Source organism: Diceros bicornis, chromosome 13 (assembly GCF_020826845.1).
Source record: "Diceros bicornis minor isolate mBicDic1 chromosome 13, mDicBic1.mat.cur, whole genome shotgun sequence".
Classification (NCBI taxonomy): Eukaryota; Metazoa; Chordata; class Mammalia; order Perissodactyla; family Rhinocerotidae; genus Diceros; species Diceros bicornis.
In genome coordinates this window covers 30,692,956-30,709,264 of record NC_080752.1, presented here as the reverse complement: position 1 = coordinate 30,709,264, position 16,309 = coordinate 30,692,956, and the positions used below count along the sequence as shown (strand labels likewise).

Here is a 16,309-nt window from a genome sequence, read left to right as displayed (position 1 = left end):
CAACACTCTGATAAGATAGAGGCCAAGGAGAAAGAAGAGGAGCTGCTTCTTAAAAGCAAAGAAATGGGCTAAGTGAGAGTTTCTTTACAAATGGACATTACTTGGATGACATGCAAATGATATGCAAATGAATCCAGCTCCACTTTAAAACTAGGTTATTGGGAAGGTCTCAGGACAAGGACTTGGACACAGCAGTCACTTTTCTGAGCATCTTCTGGGGTGTCTTGTCAACTTGCCAACCCCTCCCTGTTTCCCCCCCCCCCACCTGGTCCCCACCCATAAGCTTGCCCCGTTCCTCCTGCAGCTGTGGTCATTGGAAGAGGCGCAACCCTGCACAATGGCCAGAGCCCTGGGTCGACTGGCCTGACTCCCTGATCAGCCCCTTTAGGGCTGTGTGGTTCCAGAGCATGACCCTGCCTCTCAGCCAAAGCGCCCTTTGCTCAGCCTCCGAGGGCTCAGGTTTCACATAAGACTAATAGGAAAATGCTTCAGTACGAAGTATTGTACAAATGCAACGGTTTCCATTCCAGATTTTCTAAGAACAGGCCTCTCAACTTGACCACCACACTTACACTTCCCTGTAACCATCATCACCCCTTGCCACAATTCTAGGAGAGGCTCTACACCTTAATGGTTGAGCACACACCCTGCGGCAGGCTGGCTGGGGTCAAAGCCTGGCTCCACCACTAGCTGCGTGACCTGGACACGTCAATCTCTCGGAGCCTCGGTTTCCCCAGGTGTGAAGAGGGAATGAAAGCACTCACTCCTTAAGGGGGGCAAGTGAGCTGATGCACGTCGAGCCCTGTTGTGGGTTGAATCGTGTCTCCCCCAAAGATACGTTGAACCCTGGCACCTGAGAATGTGAGCTTATTTGGAAATAGGCTCTTTGCAGATGGTCAGGTTAAGATGAGGTCAGTAGGGTGGGCCCTAATCCCATACGACTGGTGTCCTTTAAAGGAAAGGCAATGTGAACCTCACAGAGAAAAGACGGATTCGTGAAGACAGAGGCAGAGACTGGAGTGATGCATCTACAAGCCGAGGAACACCAAGGACTGCTGGCAGCCGGCAGAAGCCGGGAGAGGGGCCTGGAACAGACTCCCCCTCAGAACCTCCAGAAGGAACCTTCCTGCCAACACCTTGATTCTGGACTTCTAGCCTCCAGATCTGCAAGAGAACAAACTTCTGTTCCCATAAGCCACCAGCTGGTGGCACTTTGTTAGGGCCACCCTGGCAGACTAACACAGCCCTGTGACGAGCGTCTGGCACAGTATGTGTCAACCAGCACCATTAATTGCTTGTTTGGTGTCCGTCTTCACCATAGATGGTGGGTCCAAAAGTCTGACGATCCTTCGACAAATACCGAGCTCCTACTCAGTGCCGGGAATGCTCTAGGCAGTGGACACTGTGTTGCACGTCTGTCTTGCATGCCCAGCCCCCCAGTTAATATTTACAGATGACCAGGTGAGCTGCCTGGAGACCACCCTGGATGATGTCTTTTCTACCTCAGGGCTCAGTCTGTGCCCAGCTTCCTAAAGCCCAGGGGATAATGTCTGCCCCAAGGAAGGTGAGTGCCCAGCACAAAGCCAGGCACATCGAAGGCGCTCAAAAATGTCCCAACTGGGCAGCCAGATAAGCCCCCCTCCCACAGTGCAACCCTAGAGGCCCCCAACTTCGCCCTGGGCCAGCAGAGCACTCCGTGACCCTGGTCCCCAGAGGATCCAGCACCCTCCACCTCACCTCCACCTCCTCCCAGGCCCAGACCCACCCCTCGCGCCAGGTTCTGGCCAGGCAGCACCCGAACACTTAGCTATTTCAATTTTAAGAATATGACGGAGTCAGCGAGGCTTAAAATGCTCGTGTTGATAGCGGCGGTCTGCAGTTTCATTTCACTTCAATGGGAACCATCTGCGGTGAGCAGGCGGCAGGCACGGCCAGTTCCACCCCCACAGGCTGCCCCCTCAAAAAAATTCCACCCCTAGAGTCGACTGGCGGAGATGGGGGCTCAGATTTGTGAGGAAGGCTGTGCTGGGACCCCACAGCCCCAGGGAGGAGGAGCCCTCGAGGCTGGGGCTGGGAGTAGGACATGCAGAAGCCCAGGCTGGTCCCTCCGTCCTCTCTGGCCAGGACCAAAAGGCCTGGGGAGGACCACAGGACCACCCGGCACTGGCTGCTGTGAAGCTGAGGGAGAGGGGAGGAGGGGGCGGGGTGCGAGGCCCCTGTCCTCAAACCCACTGTGCTCTTCCTGCAAAGTCCCCGAGGGAGGCATGGGGCTTGGGAGGGGGCTCCGGCTCTACCACCGACCCAGCTACAGGTCAGTCACTTCACCTCTTGGTGCCTCAGTTCTGACATCTGTGGAATGGGGGCTCTGTAACACCCACATCAGAAAGTTGTTGTGAGCACTGAGGCAGTGCGAGAGGGAGACTCCTGTAAAAATAACCTACCCCCCGTGGTGACTGGGCATGGGAGGAGGGCTGGTCTCTTCTGCTGTCGGGGAGCCCAGTGTGGCTGCTAGCAGCCCGGTGGGTGGGGTGGCAGCTGGCTTCACCACCCAGCCCCGGCTCAGTGCTGTGACGATGGCAGCGCGGGCCACACAGGTGGACACCACCTCCCATGCTGGGCCGTGGGGCACCTTCCAGCCCAGGCCTGGGAACAGAATTAGTTGGAGCCGAACTGGGAAACAGTGTCTCTGGGGTCAGAGAACAAGCGCCTCCTCCCCACCCTCTGGACCAAAGGTGAGAAGTCAGGACCCAGTGCCAGGGCTATAGGGAGGTCCCATTGGGCAGGGGGATCTTATAGCCACTCCGGAGGAGCACGAGGCAGGCGCCCAGCCCCAGGACCCCTGCCAGGAGCACAGCGGCCAGGGCTTTGAGGAAGGAAGTCCTGGTCCGGGTGAAGGAGCCGGGCGCCATGATGCCGAGCAGGGCCGTGCTGACTGTGAGCGTGTAGAGGATGGAGACGCCCGTGTTGAGTGCGACGATCTTGCCGAACTTGGCAAACGGGGCGATGATGCAGAAGAAGAGGGGCACTGTGGCGATGACCGTGGTGAGGGCACTGGAGACGATGGCCACGCCCACGTGTCGCACGGCCTCCAGCGTCCGCCACTGGCGCTGCGAGTGGGCCTCCTGGGTGCCGAGTGAGAGCAAAAGCTGGGGCCCTGGACCCTGGTGCGATCCCTCCCTGCCCGGGGCTTGGGCTCTGGGTAAACACGCACAGCCCTGCCCAAGGCCAGCCCTGCCCCTGGAGGCCCCGGATTCTGCTTCAGTAAATGGATATAATAACAGCACCTACTTCACAGCTCAGTGTGAAGGTGAAGGTGAAACGATTCCCCTACGGCAGCGCACAGCGCGCAGTGGGGGCGCATTAAAAGTTGCTATGACGACCGGGATGCTGATCACTTGCATAGTAGGTCCTCATAAATGGGAGCCCTGATTCCAACTGATTTCTTTCTCTCCACCAAAAGCAGCTAAATATATAATTGAATTAACTTACATATTTATGAATGTTTTCACACCAATAAAATTCCAAACTAGGAAAAAACAAAAACTTCACGAGACCCAGAGCTGGTTTTGGCACTGAGCACGTGGGCATGTCCTCACTAAGCCACAGAGGGCCGGAGGGGGGGTTGGTGGCCCCAAGGTCATGACTAGAAGGGCCCAGCCCTGCTCCCGGGCTGGAGAATGAGACTCAGACTCAGGGAGCCAGGAAGCAGGAAGGGCTCTTGGCTGTCGCCTGGTCCAGACCTTCAGGCTCACGCAGGAAGAAGGAGGCTGGGGGAGTGGACCCCCCAGGCCCACTGTGCTGCTCTGGTAGAGCTGCCTTAGGACTTGAGTTCCCTGGGGGTGGAGATTGGCCCTGGAAACCTCAGCTCCTGGAACACGCCCTGGTTGGGGGTCGGGCACCCAGGCATCCAGCTGCCCTTGCGAGTCCCTCAGCTGCACCGAAGCAGGAGAAGATTCCTTGGGGACAGGTAGGGCAGGCAGGGTGCTCACCTCGGCCTGGTAGGGGGGCAGGTTCTCTCCGGCCAGCAGGTAGCCCTCGACCAGATGGACACAGTAGTCCACGGAGGAGCCGACGAGGATGGACAAGGAGATGGCCTCCACAGCGCCCATCTCCCAGCCGCTCCAGTACATGATGGTCACCACAAGGCAGACGATGCCTGCGGGGGGACGGTGGGGAGGCGGCTTGGACTGGGCCCACCCTCATAGTCCTGGGGAGCGGGGAATGTTGAAGTCTAGAGTGGAGCCTCACCTCTGGTGGCAGGAAGGACAGGGCCAGAGATGAGGGGCCCCGAGGGAGGGGACAGGTGCAGCATGTCCCTGGGCCAAGAGCCACTACCCGGGGATACCTGGCTCCCCTCGGGGAGCACACAGACTTGGGGACGGTCCTATGAACGACTGTCGCAGTGACAGTGCTGAGCAGAGGGTCTTTTTGCCAGGGGTAGGGGTGGGGGAGGTCGGGAAGCCTTCCCCCAGGAGACGGAATAGTGAAGGGGTGAGACCTCTGCTGACTTGAAGCCACCAGTGGGACCCCTGTGGTCCCGGCCCCATGGCCCACGTACCCAAGATGCTCAGGAGCACGGGCAGCAGGAGGAGCACGTGGGTGGTGAACACGGCCACCGCGGCCACACAGATGAGCAGGGAGAGGGCCAGGCCGTACAGGGCGCTTTGCACCCCTGCAAGGCGAGAGGAGGGCCCTCAGCTGTGCTGCACGGGTGGGGCACTCACAACCCCTCACCCCACGGTTCAGAGGTTACTGGGGTTACACAGATGGGCACGGTCACGGCTAGCTGTGTCCCTCCGGGTGAGCCACTTGAGCCCCCATTTCATTTGTAAAAGGGGGTAATAACAGCACCCCCCGCCACAGGCCCCGTTCAGAGTTTACAGGGAGAACTCAGGTCAGACCCTCAGCACAGGGCCAGCCCTGTGAAGGGCTCATAACAACAGAGAGCTGCCACATGGGCATTACTGTTACTTTCTAGGTGGCCAAATTCAAGGTCAGAGAATGTGGCTAGATGTCCCCGAGCAGGAGGGCACCCGAACTCCGGCCTCTGACTGGTATTCCTGGCCACTGGGTCACCCCAGCTTCTCCAGGGCTCTTGGCCAGGATTGAGAAAAGGACAAGTGTGGCTCAGACAGGCCATGCCATGCCCTCCCTGCCCCAGGTCACCTCCCCATCCCCCCAATGCCACCGCCCACCCGGCCAGGACCCCGCTCGCCTATGATCTCCATGAAGATCTGCTTCCAGTGCTCGCAGGTCTGGAAGCCTCTGCGCAGGGCCGAGCCCTCGGGGAAGGTCTGAAGCTGTTGCTGCAGGAAGCGCTCCCAGCGCAGGTAGTCCGCGTAGGTCTGGAAGGAGGACTTGCCCTTAAACGTGGTCTGCGGGGGACACGAGCCAGTGAGACGGGCGGGCGGCTGCGGCCCACTCTCCCTTCCCAGTGACGGCTGGTCTGCTCGGTGGTGGATGCAGCCAGCCCTCGGCCACCCACAAACAGAGCATGTTGTGTGTGTGCGTGTGTGTGCGTGTCTTGGGGGTAAAGGAGGGCCCAATCCAAGCTTACCTCCCACCATCCTCTGGGGGCACATGTGGTTCTTTTTGTTTTTTTCATTTCCATATTTTATTTTTAATTTTTATTTTTTTTTGAGGAAGCTTGGCCCTGCGCTAACATTTGTTGCCAATCTTCCTCTTTTGCTTTTTTCTCCCCAAAGCCCCAGTACATAGTTGTGTATCACAGTTGTAGAGTTGTGGCTCTTCTATGTGGGACACCGCCTCACATGGCTTCATGAGCGGTGAGTAGGTCCGTGCCCAGGATCTGAACCGGCGAACCCCAGGCCGCCGAAGCAGAATGTGCGAACTTAACCGCTGCACCAATGGGCCAGCCTCCCACATGTGGTTCTTATAGCAGCAGCAGGTCCCAATGCCACCAAAGTCCCCGTCCCTTTCCAACAGAACCACCTTCAGCTCCCAGAGCCCCCACACTCTCACGTCCCACCCTCTGCACATGCTGTTCCTTCTGCCTGCACAGCCAGCTCCCACTCATCCTTCAGGCTTGCTAAGGTTCTGTTTCTTCCAGGAAGCCTTCCTTGATGCCCCAAGATGGGCTTCCACTGGGCTCTGCAAGCCTTCAGTGCTTCCCCATCAGAGCTCCTGTCACTGCCTGACAAGCTGCCCGTCTCCTGGCTGGACTGTGAATCCAGGGGGGCAGGGGGCGGCCTGCCTGGTTCTCAGCACCCAGCTCTGAGGAGGTGTTCAGGGGATGGTGAAGGAGACAGCCACTTACTGTGCTCTGGAACTTGCACGTATGTCATCTCACTGGCCCAATTCTGCTCTCCCTGAACACAAACCAGTTAACAGCATGCCTGTGTGCAAGTGTGTGTGTGAGTGGTGGGGGGTCAGCTTGGAAGTGACCTCCTGTCGTGTGGAGGAGCCTGAGCAGAGACTCTCTCCTCTCTGAAACGTCTGGGGCCTCGGCCTTAGAAAGGAAGGAAATTCTGACACATGCTACGACATGGACGAACCTGGGGGACGTTATGCTAAGTGAAATGAGCCAGTCACACAAAGGCCAATACAGCGTGTTTCCACTTAGACGAGGAAACTGAACCAGTCAAATCTACAGAGACAGAAAGCAGAATGGTGGGTGCCAGGGCCTGGGGGGAGGCAAATGGGGAGTTAGTGTTTAATGGGGACAGAGTTTCAGTTTTGCATGAAAAGTTCTGGAGACAGATGGTGGTGATGGTTGCACAACAATGTGAATATACTTAATATACTGACCTGTACACTTAAAAGTGGATAAGATGGTACATTTTCTTATGTTTATTTTACCACAATTTAAAAACACTGCCTGGGGCTTTGAACAGGTGTCTGCATTAGCCTGGGGCTCATCGAGGGCTTGGAGGGCTCTGGGGTCCCCTCACTGGTGGCTGGCCGTCTGGTTGCTTGTGAGGTGAGTGCACAGATGGTGGGAAGGTCAGGGCTGGGCGTCAGAGAAGGAGACTTGGCTTCTACTGTAACCGGGTCACCCTCATCTCATTCCCTGAAGCCGTCACGTGATCTCACTGTGGGGCCCTGCAACCCTATTCTTTAGAGGAATGAGGCTAAAGGGGATGAGTGATTTGCTCAAGGACACAGAGCACACAGGGTCAGAGCCAAGCATGGACCCTGGGTCTCAGCACGAGGCAGCAGGGGCAGACCTGGTGAGCCTCATGGAGCCCAGTGCCAGGGCCGCGAGGCCCGCAGGTGCCCAGGTCAAGTGTGAGTGCGTGTGTGTGTGCCTCCTTGGGTGGAACCCAGGGAGTGTCAGGGATGAGAGAGGAAGCAGTGAGTCTGTGGATGGCTGGTCCCCTGGCTTCCCAGCTCTCCTGGGGGAGGCCCAGCACCGGGGTCTGTGGCCCAGAACCTGGCCCCCACCATGGCAGAGAGGAGCATCCTGGACTTTCACCAGCCCCCACTCCTCTAGCCCAGAGGCTGCAAATTGACACGGCTCCAGGCTGGCGGGGAGGGAGGGTGGCGGGAGCTGGCAGTGGCAAGGGCCGAGCTCCACAGTCAGACGGCCGGGTTTAGCACTGGATGCTGACACTGACGAACTGTGACCCTGGGCAAGTACTTTCCCCTCCCTGGGCCTCAGGATCCCCGTCCAAAGAGCAACCCCTCTGATCTGGGCAGAGGGCTGGAGATCAGAGGGGACACACGCGAGGCAAGCACTCTGCACTGTGCCCGGCGAAGCCACCGGGGCTCACCGACTCGAAGGCCATGGAGATCCACTGCACGCGGCCCTCCTTGACGCCCACCGCCCCGTGCGAGAGCTGCCCCGGGAGCAGGTTGGGCTCGGGCAGCTCCTCGCATTCAGGGTGCAACATCCGCAGGAAGGAGGAGATGCTGTAGCCTGCGGGGAGAGGGGAGAGTGGAGGGTCGGCGGAGGAGACCCCGGAAGAGCACCCCTTCCCACCCCACCCCACCTGTGCACACGGATCACCCATCTGAGCGGGAGTGTGGGAGGGGCACACGCCCTTCCCCCAATCTCCCAGGTTTAAAAAGTGTCTGCGACCATTGGCAATGTCACCTGGAAACCCACAACACTCATTTGCCATCGGGGTGGCTAACGGCATCTTGTGCCCTCTCAGGGAGAGCCTGGCACGACCTCACCCAGGTTACCTGTGGGCCAGCCCCTGCCTCGCCTCCACTCCCAATTTTGGAAAAGCTACTCCTGCAGGTGTGCCCTCACACACTGCACACTTCACACACACACGTCTGTGCCAGTTCATGTTCATGCACACCCCCGCCCTGGTGTGGACACACTCAAGTACAGACACATGTCTGCAGACACACCCACTAGAGAGGCATGAGTATCCACAAGGCGGCCCACCCGTGGACCCAGGCTCCCCAGTCCATCCTCCCTCTGAGGAACTGGCTCCCCCCACGCACCTGAGGGCAGGCACTGGGCCCCGCCTGGCTTCACCAGCTCCGAGTTCCCCGCGATGGCCTTGCAGAGGTGACACAGGTGCCCAATTTCTTTGAAAAGGTCAAAGCTGCTGTCATAGACGACACTGCCCTTTCCCAAGGAGACACAAGCCGGCGCGGCCACTCAGTGAGTCGGGAACCCAGTCCTGGGTCCCGCCCTGGGGAGGAACCTCCGCAGCTCCCGCTACCATCGTCGCCATCACAGTGGCACCCTCTGCGTGGTGACTCGCAGTCCCACCCGCCGGCTCGGCCCTGGCCCACCAGCACCCTCTGTTCCTGTTACCGCCCACCCCGCACAGGCCCAGTGGTCTCACCTCCTCACGATGCTCTCACCTGGGCTCCTTCTTTCTCCTCTCCCTCCGCACAGCCAAATCCCACCCATCCTCCAGCGTCTGTCTCGTCTCCTCCCCGGGCCCCTACCCCTCCTCTGAAGCCCCGGGGACTCACGGTCCAGACTGAACAGACAGATCTCCTCCCACTCCACCGGGCTCCTGAATTACTTCGCATCTGATATTCCGTACACCCAGCCAGACTGACTTCTCAAGGCAGGGGTCACGCTCACACCTACATCCATAGTCCTTTCTACCACACACTCAGCATCCATCACGTGCCAGGCACACACCTAGCTCCAGCTCAACCATCTCCTCTCCCTTCAAATGCCCGAGACCCCAGCACAGGGCACAGACGTGGACAAGGGAGGGAGACAGGCAGCTCAGACCCCAAAACGTACCCAGATTCCTGGGTAATTCTAAGAGCTCAATCCTGCTCAGCTCTGCAGAGAAATGGTGCCCCCAGGAGCCCGTGGGGGTCCTGTCTGGGCTGGGCGAGCAGTCAAGGAGCCAAGAGGGTGTGTAGGAGCTGGACTGGTGGCCCCCGGGCTGGTACTCGCCTGCAGTCCCTTTGGCATCTGCCCACAGTGGGCCCACGTACCGGGTCTCTGATGACATGGTTGTCCACCTGCCGTGTGCGGTTGATGCCAATAATGCCAAAGACCACGAAGACCATGGCCCCTGTATCCACCAGCGGCCGCACCGCTGGCTTCCCGCAGCCTGTGTTCACGCAGGGGTTGAAGCCGAAGGTGGCAGAGAGGCGGGCCCCGGGCACTGCAGAGGGAGTTGCATCTGTACGGGAAGGTGGGGCCCAGCCTCCCGAGGCCCCGCCGCAACCTCCGGCATGTACCTTTCTCACTGGGCACGTAGAAGAAGCCTTTGGTCGGCCCGTCGGGGCTGGAGCTGAGAAGGCAGCCAGGAGGTGCCACACACACGCGCCCGTGGAAGGGGGGCTTGTGAGACTGGGCAAAGTACAGCTTCCTGTGGAGGCAAGGGAGGCCGGGACTGGGGTTGGGAAGGCCGGGAGGAGTCGGGGAGGCGAGGCAAGTGCGGCCACGTGCAGGGGCTGGAACAGTGCAGGGGACAGACTCCGGCTCCCCCAGCACAGGGATTTGGTCTCAGGTGGGGGCTGGGGTCTGGAGGCCGGTTCTAGTCCTGCCCCTGCCAAGGCCCACCATACCGGCCTGCTCAAGACCCTTCCCCTCCATGTCTGTCTCCCCACCTGTGGCTGGAGGGGTGGAGGAGACCAGCAGAGGAGTCCTCCAGGAGATGCAAGAGTTCATAGAGGGTCCCTGCTCAGAAGCCCCCCACCCCGCCTCAACCTGAACAGTTATGGAGCCTCAAGGTGCTGTTTGAAGAAAAGGTTTCATGGTCAGCTTGTTCACCATCGGACCTGACGTAGGTAGCTCAAGGTTCTTTCTAGAATGTTCTAAGCTCATCCAAGCAGCCTGGGCCCAGTCGCTATTATATATGTGCAGAGCAAGCCCAGCTCTGGGCAGGCAGAGGGACCCCCACCCCACAAGCCATGGTGCACCAGGGTGGAAGGGCCCAGCGAGCCCATCTTGGTCACTCCCCCGTCTCCATGCTCCCTCATGTGGGTGCTCAACGCCCTGAGGTCAGGCCCCGTCAGAGACCACAGCCCAATGTGTCACAGTGCAGGGCCCCACAGTGCCATTCTCCAGACTCTGGCAGCCGGGCTGTCTTCCAGAGCACATTTGGTCATTTGTAATGACATTGCGGTTGACTTGTTAGCTGCTGTCTCCCGCTCGTCAGCCCGAGGGCAGGAGCCACATCTGTCTTGTTTACCACTGTATCCCCAGCACTAGCATGGTGCTGGCACACAGGCAGTGTCCAGTGTTTCTTAAACGAATGACCGGATGAAAGAGCAGACCCTCGGCTAGTGGGGCCTCAATGGACAAATGAGCGAAGGGCCCTGTGCAGGACATGCGGGATAAAACCTGGGAGAGCTGCCCCAGCTGGCTCAGAGACCCCCGAAGGCACAGAACGCAGTCACTCGTTAAGGATTTGGGGGCACTCATTTCATGCCAAGCGCTAGGGCAGGGCTTGAGTATACAGTAGGTAAAGACAACAGACACAGTCTATCTCCTCTTTACCTCACAGTCTAAGGGAGGGGGACGTGAAATAAATCTTCTCTGAATTAATTGTCTGTATCGAGAGTGTGGCTAGTGCCTTGGAGAAGAGTGCAGAGTGGACTCATTCATTCATTCAGCACGTGTTTATGAGCACCCACTTTGTGCCAGACACGGTGCTGGGGTCAAGGTGCCCACTGCAGGACGCCCACGTGCTCCTGGGGCAAGACAAGTAATAAGCCGGTAGATCAGTACGATTCCTGGAGGTGATGGGGCCAGAAAGACAGCAGTAGTGTGATGTACAGAGAGTGGGCACGGCTGCTTTATCTGGGGAGGGAGCTCTGGCCAGTAACAGACTTTTCCAGGAGGGGACGTCTGGGTAGAGGCCTGAATCTTGAGAAGTCAACCTACAAGGAGCTTAGGAAGAGCATTCTAGGCAGAGGGAACAGCAGATGCAAAGGCCCTGAGGTGGGCCTGCTTGGCATACTGAGGAACAGCGAGATGGCCACCATGCTTCCTGCAGAGTCATCAAGAGGGAGGGCAGCAGGTGGGGGAGCAGATTACAGCCTATCATCTTTGCGGGTGTTCCCCACTCCCTGTCCTGGGCAGAGAAACACCTGAACAGATGTGCAAGAATGCACACGGGTTTCTTAAAGGGGCCTGCCAGCATCTCTTGTGGGACAGTGTAGGGGCAGGGCAAACAGGTGGCCGGCTGGTGGACACGGCTTATCTGCAAGGCTGTTACCGGGTGTGTTGCTGCTCCTTGGTGGCCACGTAGAAGCTGAAGTCAAACTTCCAGCCCCGCTTGGTGTCGCAGGCCAAGGCCGTCACCATCCACTTGCGGGCGGGGCTCGCCGCCTGGAGCAGCCCTACTGTAGACATACAAGCGGTCAGCTTCCTGGTGAAGTTACCAAAAGGCGCTCTATACACCTAAGCAGTGGAGCGACAGAGACAAGACACGTGACTCCGGGAGGCTGCCTCAGCCTGGGCGGCCTCAGGCTCCGTCCCTCCCTCCTTGGCGGGTCCTACTCTGTCCCAGCCCCCAGAGTGGGGGACAGAGCCCTGGGCAGAGGCTCAGGAGGCCTGGGTTCGAGTCTGAAGATCGGACAATCCCTCCCTCCCTCTCTGAGCCTCAGTCCTTCCTTCCACTGAGCATCTGTTCTGTGCTCGGCCCTGAGCATGGCTCGGAGGATCAGCAGTGAGCAGGACGGGCTTGGCCCCCGCCCTCATGGAGCCCCCAGTTACGATGGCCTCAGACTCTAGGGGCCGTGAATTAAATGATCTGGATGCTAAGACACAGGATAAGTGGGCAGGGGACGAGGAGGGCGGCCAGAACAGGGCTCTACGAGGAGGCGACGTTTATGCTCAGACCTGAGTGAGGGGCCAAGCAAGCATTAAGCTGGAAGGAAAGCTTTCCAGGCTGTGGGAAGAGCAATGCAAAGGCTCAGAGTCAGCAAACGCCCGACGCTTCACCCTTCAAGTGGAAACAGCTCTGAACAAACGAGTTGACATGTGTAACTGTCACCCTGAAGGGTGTAACATGTTAAAGAACCACAAACGACTCCCGCGGGGGAAACACTGGAGGCCTGGGTTGGCCCCTGGAGGCTCTTCTGCAGGGCGCTGGAGCAGCTGCCAACAACGTCACTAACGGCTGCTGCTGACCGAGCACTTTCTGCATCCCAGCTGTTACTGCCTACCGCCCAGGCCTTCCCCCCTGGACCTCCAGCCACCCTGGCTGGTACTTTTCATGTCCCCACTTCATAGACGAGGAAACTGAGGCTCAGAGAGACTCACTAATCCGCCCAAGACACTCGGATTATAAATAGCAGAGCCCGGACTCGAACCCAGGTCTGCCTGACGTGGAAGCCCATGTCCTCACACTCTGCAGGTCCCTGCAGACCGGGCTGACGGCAGGAGGGGGTCCTCACAGACCCGGCCCCCCTTCTTCCATGGCCATGCCCATCAGTGAGCACTGAGGGCCCCTCCCCTGGTGGTGGTGGCTCTCTTCCCACCAGCCCAGGCTCACCTGGAAGGAGGGCACCTCCCCGTCCCCGGGGGACACGACCTGCCAAGGGGCAGGCAGGCTGGCGTTGAGGGAGAACCTGTAGACAGCCGGGTGGCCTTTACTCTTCACCTTGGAGACATACACGGTGCCTGGGGAGTCTAGGGGACAAACGAGGATGGAGGAGGGGTAGACGGTCACCTCCACTGGCTTCCCCTGACTCGGAACAGCCCACCCTCCGCTCTGCTCTGGTCAGGGGCTGAGCTCTGACCTCGGGCTCATCTCCGAATGTTGGCTCTGTCCCTCTCCACCGGACTGGGCCCACGGCAGGGGTGGGGGGGTGCTGCTGGTAGACACCGGGATGGGGTGGCTGCATAGGTGGCGGGAGTGACAGTGACGGTGGAAGTCGTGGTGAACATGTGCCGGCAGGGACTAGGGTAGTGGCAGTGAGGCCAACGATGGGGAGCATAGTGTGAACAGCGGGGCTGGTAGTGACAATGGTGGGCACAGAGGGGGTGACAAGAACATACAGAACAGCATCCTCCTCTGATGGAGACCCTAGCAGGGACAAACCAGTCTTCAGTGTCAGGATGCCCCTGCCCTCCCCTAGATATTCAGGACGGATTTGGTGCACAGGGTGGGTTCATGGGGCACCACAGGCCAGGCTGTGGCAGGAGGGGACCCCACCATTCTGGCCAGGGAGAGCTGGTGGGACGACGGGTGAGGGCTCCACATTCACCCTGAGTTCACCCCCCACCCAACGATTCCCCAGCGACCCAAGAACACAGGCCCTCATTCTCCCAGGAGAATGAGTTTAACCTGCTCTCCCTACAGGGTCCCCACACCCCGGCACCAGGCAGCTCTCCCAACACCCTCATCCCAGACAGACCACACTTGCCACTGACCCTGTGGGGTGGCCTCAGGCCGGCTGGCCGAGGGGACCCCTGAGCCCCACTTCTTCTTCTCCAGGGACGTCCGGATGTTGTTCTGCAGGCTGTGGGGCTTCTCCTGGAACAGACCTACCCCCGAGCTGTGTCAGGGATGACAGGGCCTCCCTGGCTGCGCCCGGCCAAGGGAGAGCAGAGGCTGGGATTGGTGACAACCCCAGGGACACGGGCGCCAGGGCCCTCAGCTAGGGGGAGGGGGAGTGTCAAGGGCCTGAAAGAAACTAGATGGAACTAAAAAAACCATCAAATATTGAATGTACAAGAATCTTAAGGCAAAAAAAAGCAGCCGCCAGCCAGAGAAAGACCCTCTGAAGCTTTCCCTACTCATCTTTGCCAAGCCTCACTTTCCTCCTGGGTCAAATGGGATGACACCATCCTCCACGGGGGGTGGCTGAGGGACCAAACGACGATGGGAGACATTCCTGTTTTGCCCCAAGCATGGTGGATTAGTTTTTTGTTTTTTAAGGAGAGAAATTTTACACCTTCAAAAACTTAATTCTCACAACAATCCTAGGAGGTCCTTATTATTAACCCCACTTGACAGAAAAGAAAGCAGAGGTTCAGGGAGGTTGGGTGACCTGCAGAGGAAGCGAGAGGCAGAGCCCCGTTAGGATCCGGTCTTGTCTGCCCCTAAAGCCAAAGCCCTTTTTGCTACAATATGCAGGGGTCCCTTTAAGAGGCAGTTCAGAGAGCTAAGAGATACAAGGGCTGGGGGCTGGACTCTGGCTGGGGTCCTGGCCCTTCTCCAGATAATTCCAGGAACTTCGGGACCACCCTGGGGTTTGTCCATCTGTGAAATGGGAGCTGACGTGGCTTTTTGCCCCCAGGCCCTGAGGGAGGCAGGAGGCCTGTAGCAGCAGTGATAATGGAGTGTAATTTGTACGCCCAGGCAGGCAGGGAGAGGAGCCGGGCTGGAGCTGTGGCCAGGGCTGGCTCCGATCTAGGAGGGGGTCTTCAGGCACCTCTCTGAGCTGCAGTCAATTATCATGCATTCGGCGCATTCGGCCAATGCCATTACCAAGCGGAAGGCCAGGTTAATCTGAACACGGCCCTAATTAAATGAAGGCAATTACAGCAGTCAGCGGATCCTCTCCTGGGAGCAGGAAGCACTTGCCGAAGCATCTTCTCAATTGGTTTCTAACCGCCCCCGGCAAAGCCGTATGACCTTGGGCCAACTTCCCACGCCCCAACCCCAACCTCGGGCTCCCCTCTGTAAAATGAGGGCCTGGACCAGACCACCTCCATGGCAAGGAGACGTCTTTATCTCACCTCCTTGCTCATCCCCCACACCCACTCCGTAACCAAGTCATATGGATTTTACCTCCTACAAATCTCTTGACTCCACTGCCACTATCGGGACACTGGCCCAGTCCCCACCATCTCTCGTCTAGACGAGGGCACCAGCCTCCTACCTGGTCTCCCAGCCAGCTTCCACTCTGGCCCTCCAACCCACCTCCACACAGCACATGGGGGACTGGATCATGTCCCTTGTCTGCTTAAAACCCTCCACTAGCTTCCAGCGACAATTATTTTTTTTTATTTTTATTTATTTATTTATTTATTTTATTTTTTTCCCCCCAAAGCCCCAGTAGATAGTTGTCTGTCATAGCTGCACATCCTTCTAGTTGCTGTACGTGGGACGCGGCCTCAGCATGGCTGGACAAGCGGTGCGTCGGTGCGCGCCCGGGATCCGAACCTGGGCCGCCAGCTGCGGAGCGCGTGCACTTAACCGCTAAGCCACGGGGCCAGCCCTCCAGTGACAATTAGAAAAAAATCCAGACTCCTCACTTTGGCCCACCCGGCCCTGGCCCAGCCCACCTGGCTAGCCTTGGCTCCTGCCTCTCTCAAACTCGGCCCTGGTCTTGCACATCGCTGATGCTTCCCTCTGCCTAGAGTCCTTCCCTTCTCTCCCTCCCAGCCTGGCTAACTCCTGCCCATTTTTCGAGTCTCAGCTTAGACACTACCTCCTCCAGGAAGCCTTCCACGATGGTGAGCTCCCCAGGCACCCTGTTCTTCCTCCATCACAGCTCAGATCTACTATAACAATGGGCCCTAGCAGCAGAATGAACTCCCTGAGCTCGGGAAGCCTGTCCTGCCCACTGTGGTCTCCCCAGCACCAGCATCGCTGGCATCCAGTAAGTATTTGTTTAATGAAATGTGGTGACACTGAGGCTCAGAGGTGGGATGATTTGCTGAGGTCACGCAGCGATGGGGAGCCTGGATCTCGCATCTTTCAAGCCAACAGGCTTGAGCCCCAGACTCCACAGAGAGCAGGGCCCGGCAGGGGACTCCGGCCGCAACCTCACCTGAACAGGTGGTGCAGGAGATGCCCTCAGCGCTCAGGTTGTACCTGAGGTCCAGCAGCACCTGGATGTTGGTATCGGGCCGGAAGAGCAGGGGGGCCCGGCTGGCGGGGCGGAGTCGGCTGGCGAACACCAGGGACAGGATGAGGATGGAGACAAAGAGCCCTGCGGGGAGAGGACGCCA

The 16,309-nt window shown here is 58.6% G+C and overlaps 1 protein-coding gene across 2 annotated transcripts in view; it reads right to left on the bottom strand.

Annotated features, from left to right (window-relative positions):
- Window positions 1–1,791: 1,791 nt before the first annotated feature.
- Window positions 1,792–16,309, bottom strand: part of DISP3 (dispatched RND transporter family member 3) — a 51,609-nt gene continuing 37,091 nt past the window's right edge. The window contains exons 10-21 of one of the 2 annotated variants that reach the window (XM_058552888.1): window positions 16,129–16,290; window positions 13,781–13,894; window positions 12,900–13,036; window positions 11,619–11,803; window positions 9,634–9,764; window positions 9,385–9,557; window positions 8,419–8,545; window positions 7,734–7,879; window positions 5,216–5,375; window positions 4,559–4,672; window positions 3,990–4,156; window positions 1,792–3,122 (exon numbers count right to left, since the gene is read on the bottom strand). In XM_058552888.1, coding sequence (XP_058408871.1) covers window positions 2,760–3,122; window positions 3,990–4,156; window positions 4,559–4,672; window positions 5,216–5,375; window positions 7,734–7,879; window positions 8,419–8,545; window positions 9,385–9,557; window positions 9,634–9,764; window positions 11,619–11,803; window positions 12,900–13,036; window positions 13,781–13,894; window positions 16,129–16,290 — 1,979 coding nt within the window. In that variant the 3' untranslated portion in view covers window positions 1,792–2,759. Of the gene's footprint in view, window positions 3,123–3,148; window positions 4,157–4,558; window positions 4,673–5,215; window positions 5,376–7,733; window positions 7,880–8,418; window positions 8,546–9,384; window positions 9,558–9,633; window positions 9,765–11,618; window positions 11,804–12,899; window positions 13,037–13,780; window positions 13,895–16,128; window positions 16,291–16,309 lie in introns of those variants that run through there. The other variant, XM_058552887.1, reaches the window with a different exon arrangement.